Raw genomic sequence first — 16364 nt, 5'->3', positions numbered from 1 at the left:
CCCCACCCTCCCGGAGGCCCTCCGGATGCCAGAAACGGCCCGTTTGCCAACTTCCAATGGGACTGGAAGGCCCGTTTTTTGCTCTCCGCAGCCTCCTTTGAGACCGGAAGTTGGCAAACTGGCCATTTTCGGCCTCCAGAGGGCCTCCGGGGGTGGGGGGAGGAGGGAGGCTGTTTTTGCCCTCCCCAGACTCCTAGAAAGGCTCTGGAGGCTGGGGAGAGCAAAAAACGGGCCTACCGTGCCATCACGTGCCAGAAGCGGGGGGGGGATTGCGGGGGTCGCGCGTGCATGCGTGAGGGCAGGGCACATAGAATTATGGGTGTGGGCACATGCACGCGCGACCCTCTCCCCGCTCCTGGCACGCGATGGCAAAAAAGTTAGCCATCACTGCCCTAGACACATATCTGCTTGATATCATAATTGCTTTTAATACTCAAAGCCATAACAGCAATTACAGGCAGTCCTTGACTTGCAACCGTTCATTTAGTGACTGTTCAAAGTTACAACAGCATTGGAAAAAGTGACTTATATTGTGGCCATTTTTCACATGACCATTGCTGCATCCCAGGGTCACATGATCAATATTCGGATGTATGGCCACTGGTTCTTATTTATGACGGTTGCAATGTCATGTGGGGGTCAGGTGATCCCCTTTTGCAACCTTCTGACAAAGCAAAGTCAATGGGGAAGTCAGATTCACTTAACAACCGTGTTACTAACTCAACAACTTCAGTGATTCACTTAACAACTGTGGCAAGAAAGGTCGTAAAATGGGGCAAAATTCACTTTAACATCTGTCTCACTTAGCAACAGAAATTTTGGGCTCAATTGTGGTCATAAGTCAAGGACTACCTGTAACAGTGAGCTGCTCTTTTTTGTTTGTTTGTTTGTTTTTAAATAGGACTTGTAAAAATATTTTTGTATAGCCAGAGTTGGAATGGCTTCTTTTGATTTCAGATTAAGATAGAAGAGAATGAAGAAGTTACTGATCAAAATATCAGAAAATCAAAGTAATTCTCTCCTGTTTTCAGCTATTAATATTCTCGTTTTGTTGCAATTTTTTTTTTTGTATTTGTTGCATAAAGATGAAAGGAGCAAAAGAGTAATTAAAGCAGATGATGAGTGGAATGCTCTTTCTGTCTTTTTATGCCTTGCTTTCACTCAGAGCTATATATCTGCTGTTTTCCATTACACTGCATTCCAGGTTAAAAGGCAGAACTATCTAAGATAGAATCTGAACTGTAGTTTAAGCGAATTCCACTTCAGCGCTGTCCAATAAATAGCCTTGATTTCTGAAAATGCTCCCTTGTGCAGTCGGCTTTCTAGCTTTATTTGCTTTTCTTCAGAACTGCAATTGCAATAGAGCATTATTTGAATGCTGCCATGGCTTATCTTCTAGCCATCTCTGCAAAGCAGATTCCTTTACCATCATCTGAATATGTAAGGCACAGTTAGTTTCAAATGGTACTCTTAAAATTAAGACAATGATTCTGCAAAAACTTCACCTTTTTAAACTCGGCACATAGTTATTCTATAACAGGGGTGTCAAACTCAAGGCTTAAATCTAGCCCTCGGGGCTGGCCTGCAAATAGGACCAGCCTGCGGTGTCTCTGGCAGCCAAAACAGTGCGGGGGAAAGACACACACGAGGCCCCCCACGCTCCATTTTGGCCAGCAGGGTGCTGCAGGAGGCCGTCCAGGCCGAAAACGGGGCAGAGAGGGGACCACACGAGGGCCTCCCCCTGCACCCCGTTTTGGCCAGCAGGGTGCTGCAGGAGGCGTCCATTCTGTCTCTCCCTCCACCCCCACCCCCACCCCCACCCCAAGACCAGCCTGCAGAGGACTACAATGCTGATCCAGCCCTTGAAGAAATCCAGTTTGATACCCCTGTTCTATAGAATTCATAATCACAGGGTGTAAACATGGCCATCAATTTGGTTGCTTTCAAAGGCCTAAAGGATTTAATTGCCATGATAGCTATAATCTCAGGGGTCCTAAGTCAAATTAAAGGCATTTTACTGAGGGGGTGAAATTATGTTTATTTTCTTGTACAGCTACCTCTCTGAAACATGAGATGTCTATGGATACAGAATGCTAGTTGAGATGGATCTTTGTTATGCTCATCTCTGGCTCCTAATGTACAGATGGTCCTCTATTTTCAACCATTCATTTAGCGACTGTTCAAAGTTACAAATCACTGAAAAAAGTGACTTACGACCGATTCTCGCACTTGTTACAGTATTCTCACTGTCATGTGAGTAAAATTCAAGGGGCTTGGCAACCAACATCTAGCTACAATGGCTCTAGCATCCTAAGGTCGCTATTTGAGTCCTTCCCAGCCAGCTTCCGACAAGCAAAATCAATGGAGGAAGATGGATTACCTTAATCACCGCATGATTCATTTAAGCACTACAACTTTTATGATCATAAAATTGGGCATGACTCACTTAACAACCATCTTCTTAGTAATAGAAATTCTGGTCCTAATTGTGGTCATAAGTCTAGAACTACCTATCCCTATACAGACTCTCCTCATCTATTTTGCTTATTGTGTCAGCCCAGATTCTTTCATTTACTAACTTCCAAACTATGAATAAATGTAAACTATTTTTAAAGAACTCTGCATAGTTATCTCACTGGCAATGCTAGATGCTTAATATCTTTGGTAACCTTAAAATCATTCATTTTAATTTTATTTTTAAAAAATCTCTTCTTATTCAGTACACTGAGTGTTTCTGTACCAGAGACAAATTCTTTGTATATCTAACCACTTGCTAAATAAAATAGTTTATTCCTATTCCATTCCATTCTATTCTTCTTAAAATAGAGCCCGTTTACTCAATACTTTTACTTGTGAAAAAAACCTTAATCCATCTAAAACTAGAAAAAAAAGCCACTTGCAATTTCAGAAATGAAATTACATAAAACTATTATGCACAAACAGCACTTAACCCTGCCAAATTAAACTACACTGAAGAATGCCACATGAAAATTAGTTAAGAATTCATATCGTAGCTATGTGTTTCTTTGCCAAGGTTAATATCAGTGCAGGCTATACCTGAATTTTCATAAAACACCGTAATTGGCATTATTAACATATTCTGATGAAATAAAAAGTGTACATGCAACATTTTTTTTTAATCTTAAGCATGAGAACTCATAGACAAAACCTGCTTCATATTTCTCACAGTGAGCATTTTGCCATACCCACACAAAAACGTCTTAGGAGCTCATCCTAAAATACTGAACAAACATCAGGAACCAACAGCCAATGAACATTCAGCAACGGACATAAAGTTCTTGCTGCACAATTTACAGTAAGAATTATGGAAACTGACCCTCTAATAAAATAATTAACAGAATAACAAAATAATAGAGTTGGAAGGGACCTTGGAGATCTTCTAATCCAATCCCCTGCTCAAGCAGGAAACCCTATACCAGTGATGGCTAACCTTTTTGCCCTCGCGTGCCAAAAGGGAGAGTGGGGGAGAGCCGCGCATGGGGGTTGCGCATGGGGATGTCACACGTGTGCGTGCCCACACCCATAATTCAATGCGCCCCGTCCCACACGCATGCACATGCGACACCCCCACACACACTCCCCCCGCTTTTGGCACGCGATGGCACAGTGGGCCCGTTTTTCACCCTCCCCAGGCTCCAGAGCCCTTCTAGGAGCCTGGGGAGGGCAAAAACGGACTTCCCCACCCACCCACCCCCGGAGGCCCTCTGGAGGCCAAAAACAGCCCAGAGGCCGGAAGCAGCCCATTTCCCGACTTCTGGTGGGCCCAGGAGGCCTGAAAATCAGCTGGCTGTCACACGCATCCGCACTGGAGCTGAGCTAGGGCAACGCTCACGTGCCCACAGATATGGCTCCGCGTGCCACCTGTGGTACACATGCCATAGGTTCGCCATCACGGCCCTATACCACTTCAGACAACTGGTTGTCTAATTTCTTCTTAAAAACCTCCAGTGTTGGAGCACCCACAACTTCTGGAGGCATTGAATGAAATAACTGCATGAGTTTCCATCAGGAACATTCCAAAGACATGCAGAACATCCCATTTTCAAAATACAAATGACACCAAGAACTCCAGAAGTTACTCCACAAGCATTTTCCCAAACAAAGAAAAATATACTGAATAGATGCAAGAATCCATAAACTCAATTTACAATGACTTTAAAACGGAGCCAGTGAAGGTCACATGTGGTCCACAATGGAAGACAAGCGCCTATGTCCCTAAATTTAAAAGTAACACTGATATATTTATATTTTCCTAGTTAAATCATAAAACAGTGAATAATCTCTCAAATTCCTTTGGTCTTGCAGTCAATCCTAATGAAAAGTTCAATCGCATTATTCCAATTTAATAAATTCCATTTATTTTTTAATGGACCAATATAGCTACATGGCATTACTGTCATGATTCCAGAAAGTATTTTAATAAAAGACATTTGCATGGCATTTATTTGCATCTCTTCTCTGGGAAACCTATAACTCTGAGTTGACAGTAGCCAAGGGAAGGATACAAAAGCAACTCTGCCTTCATTGATACCAGCACATGCAAAAATGAAAGGAAGATTTTAAATAGGAATGGTTGTAGAAGCAGAGTTTATTCCAGGAAGTTGCAAACGCATGAAAATCAGTTCTATCATCAAGTAATATTTGCACTTAAGTGAAAAATCAGTTCACCTCTTCCTAATTTTCTATTTGCAGATTGTCCTCAACTTTTGACAATTGAGCCCAAAATTTCTGTTGGTAAGGGAAACAGCTTTTAAGTCAATTTTGCCCCATTTTACAATCTTTATTGCCACTGTTGTTAAGTGAATCACTGTAGTCATTAAATTAGTAACATGGTTGTTCAGTGAATCTGACTTCCCCATGGACTTTGCTCGTCAAAAGGTCACAAAAGGTGATCCCACATGATCCTGGGACAATGCAACCATCATGAATATAAAACGGTTGTCAAGCATTTGAATTCTGATCATGTGACCATGGGGATATTGCAACGGTCGTGTTAAAACAAGTCATAAGTTATTTTTTTCAGTGCTGTTGTAACTTTGAACAGTCACTAAATGAACTGTTGTAAGCTGAGACCTATACCTCATACATTCTGCCGCCAATAGCCTCCCACCGGCCAGTACGCTCGCACAGAGAGGGGCTCCTCACGGTGCCGTCAGCCAGACAATGTTGGCTGACGACCCCCAGGGGGAGAGCTTTCTCTGTGGTGGCACCCGCCTTCTGGAACGACCTACCCCCAGAGATACGTATGATCCCGGACCTCCGGACTTTTCATCGGGCCCTTAAAACTCACTTATTTCATCTAGCCGGGCTGGCTTGATCCCATCTTTCGGTTTTAATTTGTAATTGATTTTTATTGGGGTGTTTTTAAATTGTGGGCCGAAATTATCTAATATCTTTTTAAATTGTTTTAAATTTTGTATGCTATGTTTTACCTTGGCTGTTCACTGCCCTGAGTCCTGCTGGAAAAGGGCGGTATAAAAATAAAATAAAATAATAAAATAAAATAAAATAATAAAATAAAATAAAATAAAATAATAAAATAAAATAAAATAAAATAAAATAAAATAAAATAATAAAATAAAATAAATAAAATAAAATAAAATAAAATAAAATAAAATAATAAAAAAATAAAATAAAATAAAATAAAATAAAATAAAATAAAATAATAAAATAAAATAATGAAATAAAATAAAATAAAATAAAATAAAATAAAATAAAATAAAATAAATACATACGCTTAATATACATGCATGTACACACACACACATACATACAGTAAAGGCTACAGAGAAAAAGAATCATATAAGATACTTTACCTTTTATTGATAGGTTTTTCATCTTTCTCATAAGGCTTCACAAACCACTTCCCAATACGGACAAAGTTCCGGTTCATCAAGCATCTTTCCACCAGGTTGTGAATTGCTTTGAAGAGCAGAGTTCGGCATTCATAGGAGAGCCCGTTTTCCCATACACCGTCTTCCTCATCTGCAGGGATTAAACAAACCTAAATTAATATCAAGCTTTCAACAGAAGCTAAGAGTGGAGCCGCCACCACGACTAAGGGCAATAAATATTATTACTTGTGTAAGAGCCGTCCTAATAGCTTACGTTGAAGTGTATACAGAGGCCACCTGAAATATAAATACAGGAAGGAGTCTTTTGTGGCTTTCTGATAGGCAGCAAAATCTCCATGGTCTCAGAACAAGACATTTTTTCCAGCTCTTGAACAAAAATCATCTTTTTGTTTAAGCAGAGGTGTCAGGGATTTGCTATGCCAGTGAAGTATGAACACATCTCTTCTACTCTTCTACTTCTAAATTTTAAACTACAAGGCCTTTTGAGACAAAGACTCAAGCTTTCCTTCATTGTTACCATAACTAGTCCTCGATTTATGACCACAATTCCCATTGCTAAGCAAGGTGGTTGTTAAATAAGACACGCCCCATTTTATGACCTGTTTTGCCAAGGTTCAATACACAGGAATGTATTAATCTGCTTAACGACTGGCTCATTTGCTTAATGACCACCCTCTGTACTGGAGAGAAATACCTTGTATGTTTAACCACTTGGTCAATGAAGTGTGATACTGATACTGTTTGCTTAATGGCCATCAAATTCGCTGAATGACTGCCACAAAAAAAAAAAAGCCATAGAATCAGATCCAGTCATGTTGGTGCCTCAAAATTGTGACCGTAATGACTTACAATAGAAATCCCATGCTCAGTTATGGTCATAAGTCAAGGACTACCTGTATTATTAGTTACTTGGAGGGGATCTTGGAGTCCTAGTGGACAATCGCTTCAATAGGAGCCAGCAATGCCGGCTGCCAAAAAAGCCAACACAGTTCTAGGCTGCAGTTACAGAGGGAATAGAATCAAGATCACGTGAAGTGTTAATACCACTTTATAATGCCTTGGTAAGGCCACCCTTGGAATATTGCATCCAGTTTTGGTTGCCACAAGATAAAAAAAAGATGTGGAGACTCTAGAAAGAGTGCAGAGAAGAGCAACAAAGATGATTAGGGGACTGGAGGCTAAAACATATGAAGAAGGGTTGCTGGAATTGAGTATGTCTAGTCTAATGAAAAGAAGGAGTAGGGGTGATATGATTGCAGTGTTCCAATATCTTAGGGATTGTCACAAAGAAGAGGGAGTCAAGCTATTCTCCAAAGCACCAGAGAGACAAGAAGCAATGGATGGAAACTAATCAAGGAGGGAAGCAACCTAGAACTGAGAAGAAATTTCCTGACAGTTAGAACAATTAACCAGTGGAACTACTTGCCTCCAGAAGTTGTGAATTCTCCAACACTGGAAGTTTTTAAGAAGATTGGATTGGACAACCATTTGTCTGAAATGGTATAGGGTTTCCTGCCTGAGCAGGGGGTTGGACTAGAAGATCTCCAAGGTCCCTCCCAACTCTGTTATTCTATATTCTGTACTTTTAATATAGAGGCTCTCTTGACACATTACTATTTATGAATTCATAGGTTGAAAATAACAAGCACATTCAACAAGGCAATCATAAGTAATTAAAGAAGTGTCTATGCAGCCTCATCAATGCTCATAAAAATGTTTAAATAGCAGAACAATAGTAGTATCCCATTACTATACATACACACTCAACTAGTACCAAGTATTGAATTTTTGGTTACAGGTAGTCCTTGACTTACGACTATTGAGCCCAACATTTCCATTGCAAAGCAAGACAGTTGTTAAGTGAGTTTTGCCCTATTTTATTACTTTTCTTGCCACAATTGTTTAAGTGTGTCACTGCAGTAGTTAAGTTGGTAACACAGTTGTTAAGTGAATCTGGCTTCCCCATTGACTTTGGTTCTCAGAAGGTCGTAAAAATTGATCATGGGACTCTGAGACACTACAACTGTCATAAACACATGCCAGGTTTCCAAGCAATTGAATTTTGAGCATGTGACCAAGGAATCAACGGTCATAAGTGTGAAAAACAGTCACAAGTCTTTTTTTTTTTCCAGTGATGTTGTCACTTTGAGCGGTTACTAAACGAATGGCTCTTAAGTGAAGGTCTACCTCTACTGCACTCCTTTCTGTGCCCAGCAACCTAGAATACTACCAGCCTCCAGCAGGCTAGTACCAGATTCTGCAAACTAGTAATTATTGTAAATGTTTTTGTAAAAACAGGCACAAGTTACACTCTTTTTGTAAACATCCTCTTAGTTATTTCATGGCCCTTACCATATTTTTTTTTTTAAAACACAAGTTATAAACATAACAGTAAAAGTAGCTTAAAACATTCCATAAAGTTAACAAGGCAGAAGCCTAGGTCAATAATTAAATCTGTCGAAAGTCAAGGATCAGTGAAGATTTCCCTGTGGAAAAAGTACACTGAGCCAGAAAGGAAGAACCCTTTCATAAATTGAAGCTGAGCTGGGTATAACAGCATTAAAGTCATTTAATTTTGCTATAAATTAGCAGTTTCAAATCCCTAATCAAAATAGATGACATAGGCACTGCCAGATTGTCTATCTGCCACAGAGAAACAGTAACTCACCAGAGTCTTAAAAAACGCAATAAATATGCATCATTACAAATGATTGAAACTAACCGCTACAGGTAGCCCTCAACTTACAACAGTTCATTTAGTGACTGTTCAAAGTTATATCAGCATTTTAAACTTTGATTTATGGCTGTTTTTTTACGCTTACAACTGTTGCAGCATCACGTGATCAAAATTCAGACATTTGGCCACTGGCTCATGTTTATGATGGTTGCAGTGTCCCAGGGTCATGTGATCCCCTTTTGTGACCTTCTAACAAGCAAAGTCAATGACGGAGCCAGATTCAGCTAACAACCATATTACTAACTGTGAAGACCTTTTTATTCCATCAAGCGGGCTTGGCCTAATCTCTTCCCTTTTTAAATATGTAAATTTTAATCTGTTTTTAAATTATTGGGGTATTTTAATTTGTCTGGGCCAAATAATTTAATTTGATTTTATCGGGTTTTTAAATTTTGTGTATTTATGTATTTTATTGTTGGCTGTTCACCGCCCTGAGTCTTTCGGGACTAGGGCAGTATACAAATCAACTAAACTAAACTAAACTAAACTAAACTAAACTAAACTAAACTAAACTAAACTAAACTAAACTAAACTAAACTAAACTAAACTAAACTAACTTAACAACTGCAGTGATTCACTTAACAACTGTAGCAAGAAAGGTCATAAAACAGGGCAAAACTCACTCGACAACTATCTCACTTCACAACAGAAATGTTGGGCTCAATTGTGTTCTAAGCTGAGGGCCAGGTGTATTCTATATCACCACTCTTCAAACCTAAGTTACTTGGCACAAGCTTTCCTGAAAGACGGCTTGCCTATGAACTACCTCTGCAGTGTAAAGAATTGTTCAGAGTGTGGACCGCTCACTCATGCAGGGTAGCTACAATACTAGCTCAAAATCCCTGAAAAAACTCAGAAAGCAGAGAGTCTCAAAAGCATTACCCTATGTTCTCATGAGATAACTGGGATACGGTTCAATCTTCAGTTTTAGTAGCATTTCCTTTAAGCACTGTCAACAAGAAAAGCTTGAGTATGCATAATGGTATGTGGGAAACACTTTGACAGATGGGGCAGAGACGCTGCCTAGGTAACTATCAGATAAGGGAGGGCATAGCCCTCAGCTGCATAATGGGTGGAGGAAAGAGAATCAGAAAGGAACCCTCCCTAACTTCTCAGGCTGTAAAAAAAAAAAAAGAAAAGAAAGAAAGAAAGAAGTATTTTCAGACTTGCAAGTGTCTATTAATGTAGCCTTACAATAAAGTAGAATTAACTCATCTCTCTGGGAAGGTTTACAGTTATGGGACAGTAGATAATCTAGGTAGTCCACTTATAACCTTTCATTTAGTGACCATTCAAAGTTAAATGGTACTGGAAAAAAACTGACTTATGGCCATTTTTCACATATACAACTGTTGCGGATCCCCATTTTCACGTGATCAAAATTTGGACACTTGGCTTATATTTATAACAATTGCTGTATCCCGGGGTCATATGATCACCTTTTGCGACCTTCTGAGAAAGTCAATGGGGAAGCCAGATTCACCTTACAAACAACGGTAGGTCGTAAAATTTACTTAACAAAGTTGTTAAGCAAAGTTTACTTAACAACTGCCTCGCTTAGCAATAGAAATTTTGGGCTCAACTGTGGTCATAAGTCAAGGACTACCTGACATGAAAAACCAGGAGTCATAATATACAATATGAGCACTACAGTTCCTTAATTAATGGGACATAAAATCCGAATCGATCCTTTCCCCAGAGACTTATTTTTCTTCACAGCAGCTTAGATTAACTTGTAAATAACTCCAAAAAAGTCACTACTCAGCAAAGTACATTACAGTTAAGAATTGATAGAAGATAGCATTTCCATGTTGCAAACCAATGATGTTTGGCTTCTTTAGCAGCCCAATTTGTTTCATGCTGGGCTTAGAGGCAAGAAAAAAATGTTCCTTCTTCCATTAGTCTGAATATAGTATTTGTGAACCTAAAATCAGTCATCACCAGCAAGCTATTAGGCTAGAGTTTACTATCAGTATTAATTTAAGAAACTTCGAGTGGTTGTTTGGGGGAAAAAACTAGCCAATAAGAAGAATTGTTAAATAGATTTGACAGGCAGCCATTTCCCTGCAAAGATAGTCTCAACCGCAGAATGTGAATTGGCCTCTGAGTTGTTTAGTAGTCAGGGTCAAGGGAATTTTCATTTTCATTTTCATTTTATTAGATTTCTATACCACCCTACTCCCGAAGGACTCAGGGCGGTGCACAGCCAAACAATAAAAACACATACAATACAAAATTTAAAAAATAGAATAAAATCAAATTAAATAATTTTGGCCCCGACAAATTTAAAACCCCAAACTTTTAAAACCAATTTAAAATTGAATATATAAAATACTAAAAGATATTTAAAATTTTTAAAATCTTTTATAAAAGAGGGGGGAAATTAGGCCAGGCCGGCCTGGTGAAATAGTAAGGTCTTTAAGGCGCGGCGGAAGGTGCGCAGATCCGGGATCCTCCATATCTCTGGGGGGAGCTCGTTCCAGATAGTAGGTGCCCCCACAGAGAAGGCTCTCCCCCTGGGGGCCGCCAGTCGGCATTGTTTGGCTGACGGCACCCGGAGGAGCCCCTCTCTATGGGAGCGTACCGGCCGGTGGGAGGCTATTGGTGGTAGTAGGCGGTCCCGCAAGTACCTGGGTCCTAAGCCATGGAGCGCTCTAAAGGTGGTAACCAACACCTTGAAGCGCACCCGGAAGACCACTGGGAGCCAGTGCAGCTCACGCAGGAGGGGTGTTACATGGGAACGCCATGTCGCTCCCATTACCACCCGCGCGGCCGCACTCTGCGCCAGTTGGAGCCTCCGGGTGCTCCTCAAGGGGAGCCCCATGTAGAGAGCGTTGCAATAGTCCAGGCAGGAGGTGACAAGGGCATGAGTGACCGTGCGTAACGAGTCCCGATCCAGAAAGGGACGCAACTGGCGAATCAGGCGAACCTGATGAAAAATCCTCCCGGTCACGGCCGTCAAGTGCTCTTCTAAAGAGCAATTTTATTTATTTGCCATGTTTATTACTTTATAAGTAACCCAAGGCAGCAAATATACATCATAGCCTTCCTCCTATCTTCCCCACATCAACAACTCTGTGAGGTGAGTTTGGCCGAGAGTTAGTGACTGGCCCAAAAGTAACCCAGCCAGCTTTCATACCTAAGCCGGGACTAGAATTCACCATCTCCTGGTTTCTAGGCCAGTACAGGCCATGGTTTTCCCAGCTGCAATGTATGGCTGTGAAAGTTGGACCATAAGAAAGGCTGAGCGCCAAAGAATTGAGGCCTTTGAACTCTGGTGCTGGAGAAGACTCCTGTGAGCCCCTTGGACTGCAAGGAGAGCAAACCGCTCAGTCCTAGAGGAGATCAACCCTGACTGCTCTTTAGAAGGCAAGATCCTGAAGGTGAAGCTCAAATACTTTGACCACCTAATGAGAAGGAAGGATGCTGGGAACGATTGAGGGCAAAAGAAGAAGGGGACAAGAGTCACTGAAGCAGTAGACATTTATTTATTTATTTATTTTATTTTAATTTAATTCGTATACCGCCCTTCTCCCAAAGGGACTCAGGGTGGTGAACAGCCAAAATTAAAATACATACAATACAAAAGTTAGGATAATTAAAAGAGATTAAATCAATCGGCCTCCCAATTTAAAACCCCAAGTCTATAAAATTTAAAAATCCCATTAAAAACCATTTAGGCTAGGCCGGCTTGCTGGAATAGATAAATCTTCAGGGCCTTACGGAAGGTCCGGAGATCCGAGATCAGTCGTATTCCAGGAGGTAGCTCATTCCATAGGGCAGGTGCCCCCACAGAGAAGGCTCTCCCCCTGGGGGCTGCCAGGCGAATTGCCTGACCGATGGCACCCTGAGGAGGCCCTCTCTGTGAGAGCATATTGGCCGGTGGGAGGTTATCGGTAGCAGCAGGCGGTCTCGTAAGTACCCTGGCCCTAAGCCATGGAGCGCTTTAAAGATGAGAACCAACACCTTAAAGTGCACCCGGAAGACCACCGGGAGCCAGTGCAGCTCGCGCAGGAGAGGTGTTACATGGGAGCGCCACGTCGCCCCCATAATCACCCGCGCGGCCGCATTCTGAACCAGTTGGAGCCTCTGGGTGCTCCTCAACGGGAGCCCCATGTAGAGAGCATTGCAGTAGTCCAGGCGAGATGTGACGAGGGCATGGGTGACTGTGCATAAGGAGTCCCAATCCAGAAAGGGGCGCAACTGGCGTATCAGGCGAACCTGATAAAAAGCCCCTCTGGTCACGGCCGTCATATGCTCTTCTAAAGACAGCCGTGTGTCCAGGAGGACACCCAAGTTGCGAGCCCCCTCTGTGCGGGTCAATGACTCGCCCCCAATAGCCAGCGATGGCACCAGCTGGCTATATCGGGACGCCGGCATCCACAGCCACTCGGTCTTGGAAGGGTTGAGTCGAAGCCTGTTCCTCCCCATCCAGACCCGCACGGCCTCTAGACACTGGGACATCACTTCGAGGGCATCATAGGGGTGGTCTGGGGTGGAGATGTACAGCTGAGTGTCATCAGCGTACAGATGGCATCGCACCCCAAAACCACAGATGATCTCACCCAGCGGCTTCACATAAATGTTGAACAGGAGTGGCGAGAGGACCGACCCTTGCGGCACCCCGCAAACAAGGCGTCTCGAGGTCGACCTCTGCCCCCCTGCCAACATGGACTGCGACCGGTCAGAGAGATAGGAGGAGAACCACTGCAGCACGGTGCCTCCCACCCCTAATCCCCCCAGCCGGCACAGCATGATACCATGGTCGATGGTATCAAAAGCCGCTAAGAGGTCTAACAGGACCAGAACAGAGGAACAAACCCTGTCCCGGGCCCTTCAGAGATCATCCACCAATGCGACCAATGCCATCTCCATGCTGTACCCAGGCCTGAAGCCGGACTGGAACGGATCTAGATAGACGGTTTCATCCAGGTACTGTGGGAGCTGTCGCGCAACCACACTCTCAACAACCTTCGCAATAAAGCGAAGGTTGGAGACCGGACGGTAGTTTGCCAGAACAGCCGGGTCCAGAGAAGGCTTCTTGAGGAGGGGCCTCACCACCGCCTCTTTCAAGGCGGGAGGCAAGAAACCCTCTCTCAAAGAAGCATTTATAATCCTCAGGAGCCAGCCTCGTGTTACCTCCCGGGTGGATAGTACCAGCCAGGAGGGACACGGGTCCAATAAACATGTGGTTGCATTTAACCTCCCCAGGATCCTGTCCACGTCCTCAGGAGTCACAGGGTCGAACTTGTCCCAGATAACATTCTCAAGACCGGCCTCAGTCACCTCGCCAGGATCTACCCAGTCAGAGTCCAAGCCTTCCCGAATCTGAGCGATTTTATCATGCAGATACTGTGCAAAATCCCTTGCAAGGGGTCCTCCCGCGCTCCCTGGTGTAGGAGGGAGCGAGTCACCCTAAACAAGGCGGCAGGGTGGTTATCTGCCGATGCAATAAGAGCGGAAAAGTAATTACACTTTGCTGCTTTTATCGCCACTAAATAGGTCTTAATATGAGACCTAACTAGTGTTCGGTCGGATTCGGAGCGACTAGCCCTCCAACCACTCTCTAGGCGTCTTTTCCGGCGCTTCATCTCCCTCAGCTCCTCGGAGAACCAAGGACGTGAGCTTAAATGGACTCCAGAGGATGGTAGAAGACAGGAAGGCCTGGAGGAACGTTGTCCATGGGGTAGCGATGGGTCGGACACGACTTCCCAACTAACAACCTTAACCACTGCAAAAATATTCTGAAAAGACAGGATGTCCACCAGCAAACAACTCCTCTCCTTCAATTTCTTTATGAAATGCAGAAGAAAAAAAATGGTCTTATGTCATTATAAACTTATAACTAGCTGTAGACCACAGTATGAGATGAGACTTTCTCCTTTGTTGTGTAACATAAAGAAGTAAACAGAGAAAGTTTACTATTGGAGAGCTCTGGAGCAGGTCCTAAAACGCAGACTTCTTTAGATGCTGTATATTCCAGATCCTGACGTGCCAAGAGATGCTATCCTTTCAGTCCTCAGAGTGGCACAAAGAATTTAGAGCAAGGGTTCATGAAAATACAAATGGCTGCCAACTAAGAAAATATATGATGATGTTGTGGCCCACCAGCGGCCTGCGCGGATCGTGGCTGATCCCGATGATGAGGAGGCTGGTGTGGTGTTATGCCAGCAGCCGGCGCAGCCGGCGCTCGCGTCGGACAGCAAGAAGGCTGAAGAGGATGTGGTGCCAGAGGCAGAGACTCAGCCAGGGCCTTCAGAACCTCCAGAGGCTCCTTCAAGTGAAGAGAGCGAAGTGGAGGAGCCTCTTCTTAATGCTCGAACACGCAGGGCTGCCAAAAGGCAGTAGTGGCTACTTAGGAGGAGATCTCCTCGAGAGTAAGGCTTGAGGATAATTGGCCACTCCCTTAGCTTATTTAAGTCACAAGCGGTTAGTAAGTTTCTTGCTGGAAACAACTTGTAATTATCATCAAAGCATTTTTGGAAAAGTCTTATCGTATTTTGTTTTCTGGGCTGGTTGCCAACCTTTGCCGGACTTTGGTTTATTCTTGCTACTTAATAAATTTGATAAGGACCGTTGGTGTGTGTCACTATCCTTGGAAATCCGGAGCTGGGGCAGAACAGATGATTATGAGCCTTTCTGCAAAGGAGACCATTCAAGTAAAAATGGAAACACACTGTTAACAAGGAAGTGAAGAACACAATCGCTTTCTTGAAATCTTGGAGTTGACTGGACCCACTAGGCTCCTCAAAATGTGATTTAGACGGCCCACTTGAGCACTTAATGGATCCACAGGGTTTCCGAAAACTGCTCAAGGATCTCAAAGGTACTTCTGTCAAATGTTGTGTTAACCTCTGAAATATAGAAGTGAACAAGGTACTATACAAGATTGGCCTTAATGGTCTCTCTCCCTGCCCACCAATCCTAATCAGTTTCTTGATTTTCTAAAAAGCAATGGAAAATGACACAGATGAAGAGATGCCTGGAGCAATGCTGAGAGGAAAAAAAAGAAAAATACAACCACGAACAGTTATGAGCTCAAATCTGAACCAATAAGGCAACAGGGAGCTTCCCTGTCTCACTTGATTTGTAGGATATCAGGCAACTGCACTAGTCCAAATTTAATAAAAAGAATGGGCCAGAACAGCTTATTAGTATTGTTACACTGAACTGGCTAAACATTTTGAGGATAAAGTTGCTCTTACTCATGGGAGGAGCAGATGGAGACGGTGGCCAAGTCAACCTTTTGATGCTACAAGCTAGTGCACCAATTGTGATTTTATCTGGCACAAGATACAGTGAAGGCCATCACTCATGCCCCGTGGTGGCGCAGTCGTTCGTGTGCAGTTATTGCAGGCAAAACTGTGCCCACAGCCAGGAGTTCGATCCTGACCAGCTCAACGCTGACTCGGGGTTCCATTCTTCCAAGGTCAGTAAAATGAAGACCCAGATTGTTGGGAGTAAGATGCTAACATTGTAAACCCCTCAGAGAGTGCTGTTGAGCACTATGAAGCAGTATATAAGTCTAAGTCTTCCAGGTGCAATTGGGACCAGGTTATCTGAGGGTCTCTTGCCGGTCACATCTACCCAACCCATCAGAGCGGGAGGCAGGGAATGTTGTGGGTCCCATCCCCTAGGGCAGTGATGGCGAACCTTTTCGGCACCAAGTACCAAAAAGGTCACACGGAAACGTTACACGTGCATGCTCGGCAGGGCCATTCTCCGGAAAAGCCAACTTCTGAGTTCTAGCG

The 16364-nt window shown here is 43.1% G+C and overlaps 1 protein-coding gene across 4 annotated transcripts in view; it reads right to left on the bottom strand.

Moving 5' to 3' along the window:
• Positions 1 to 16364, bottom strand: part of MED13 (mediator complex subunit 13) — a 156508-nt gene that overhangs the window by 117330 nt on the left and 22814 nt on the right. For all 4 annotated transcript variants that reach the window (XR_015733180.1, XR_015733183.1, XM_034434573.3 and 1 more), the window contains exon 3: positions 5838 to 6006. Coding sequence is in view for 2 of the 4 variants with exons in the window: in XM_034434573.3 (XP_034290464.2) it covers positions 5838 to 6006 (169 nt within the window). In the remaining 2 variants the exon portion in view is untranslated. The remainder of the gene's footprint in view (positions 1 to 5837; positions 6007 to 16364) is intronic.

The sequence above is a fragment of the Pantherophis guttatus genome, chromosome 1, assembly GCF_059756535.1.
Source record: "Pantherophis guttatus breed Tessera chromosome 1, ASM5975653v1, whole genome shotgun sequence".
NCBI classification, from domain to species: Eukaryota; Metazoa; Chordata; class Lepidosauria; order Squamata; family Colubridae; genus Pantherophis; species Pantherophis guttatus.
Note: the sequence above shows the minus strand (reverse complement) of the source record. Positions and strands in the feature narration are given on the sequence as shown.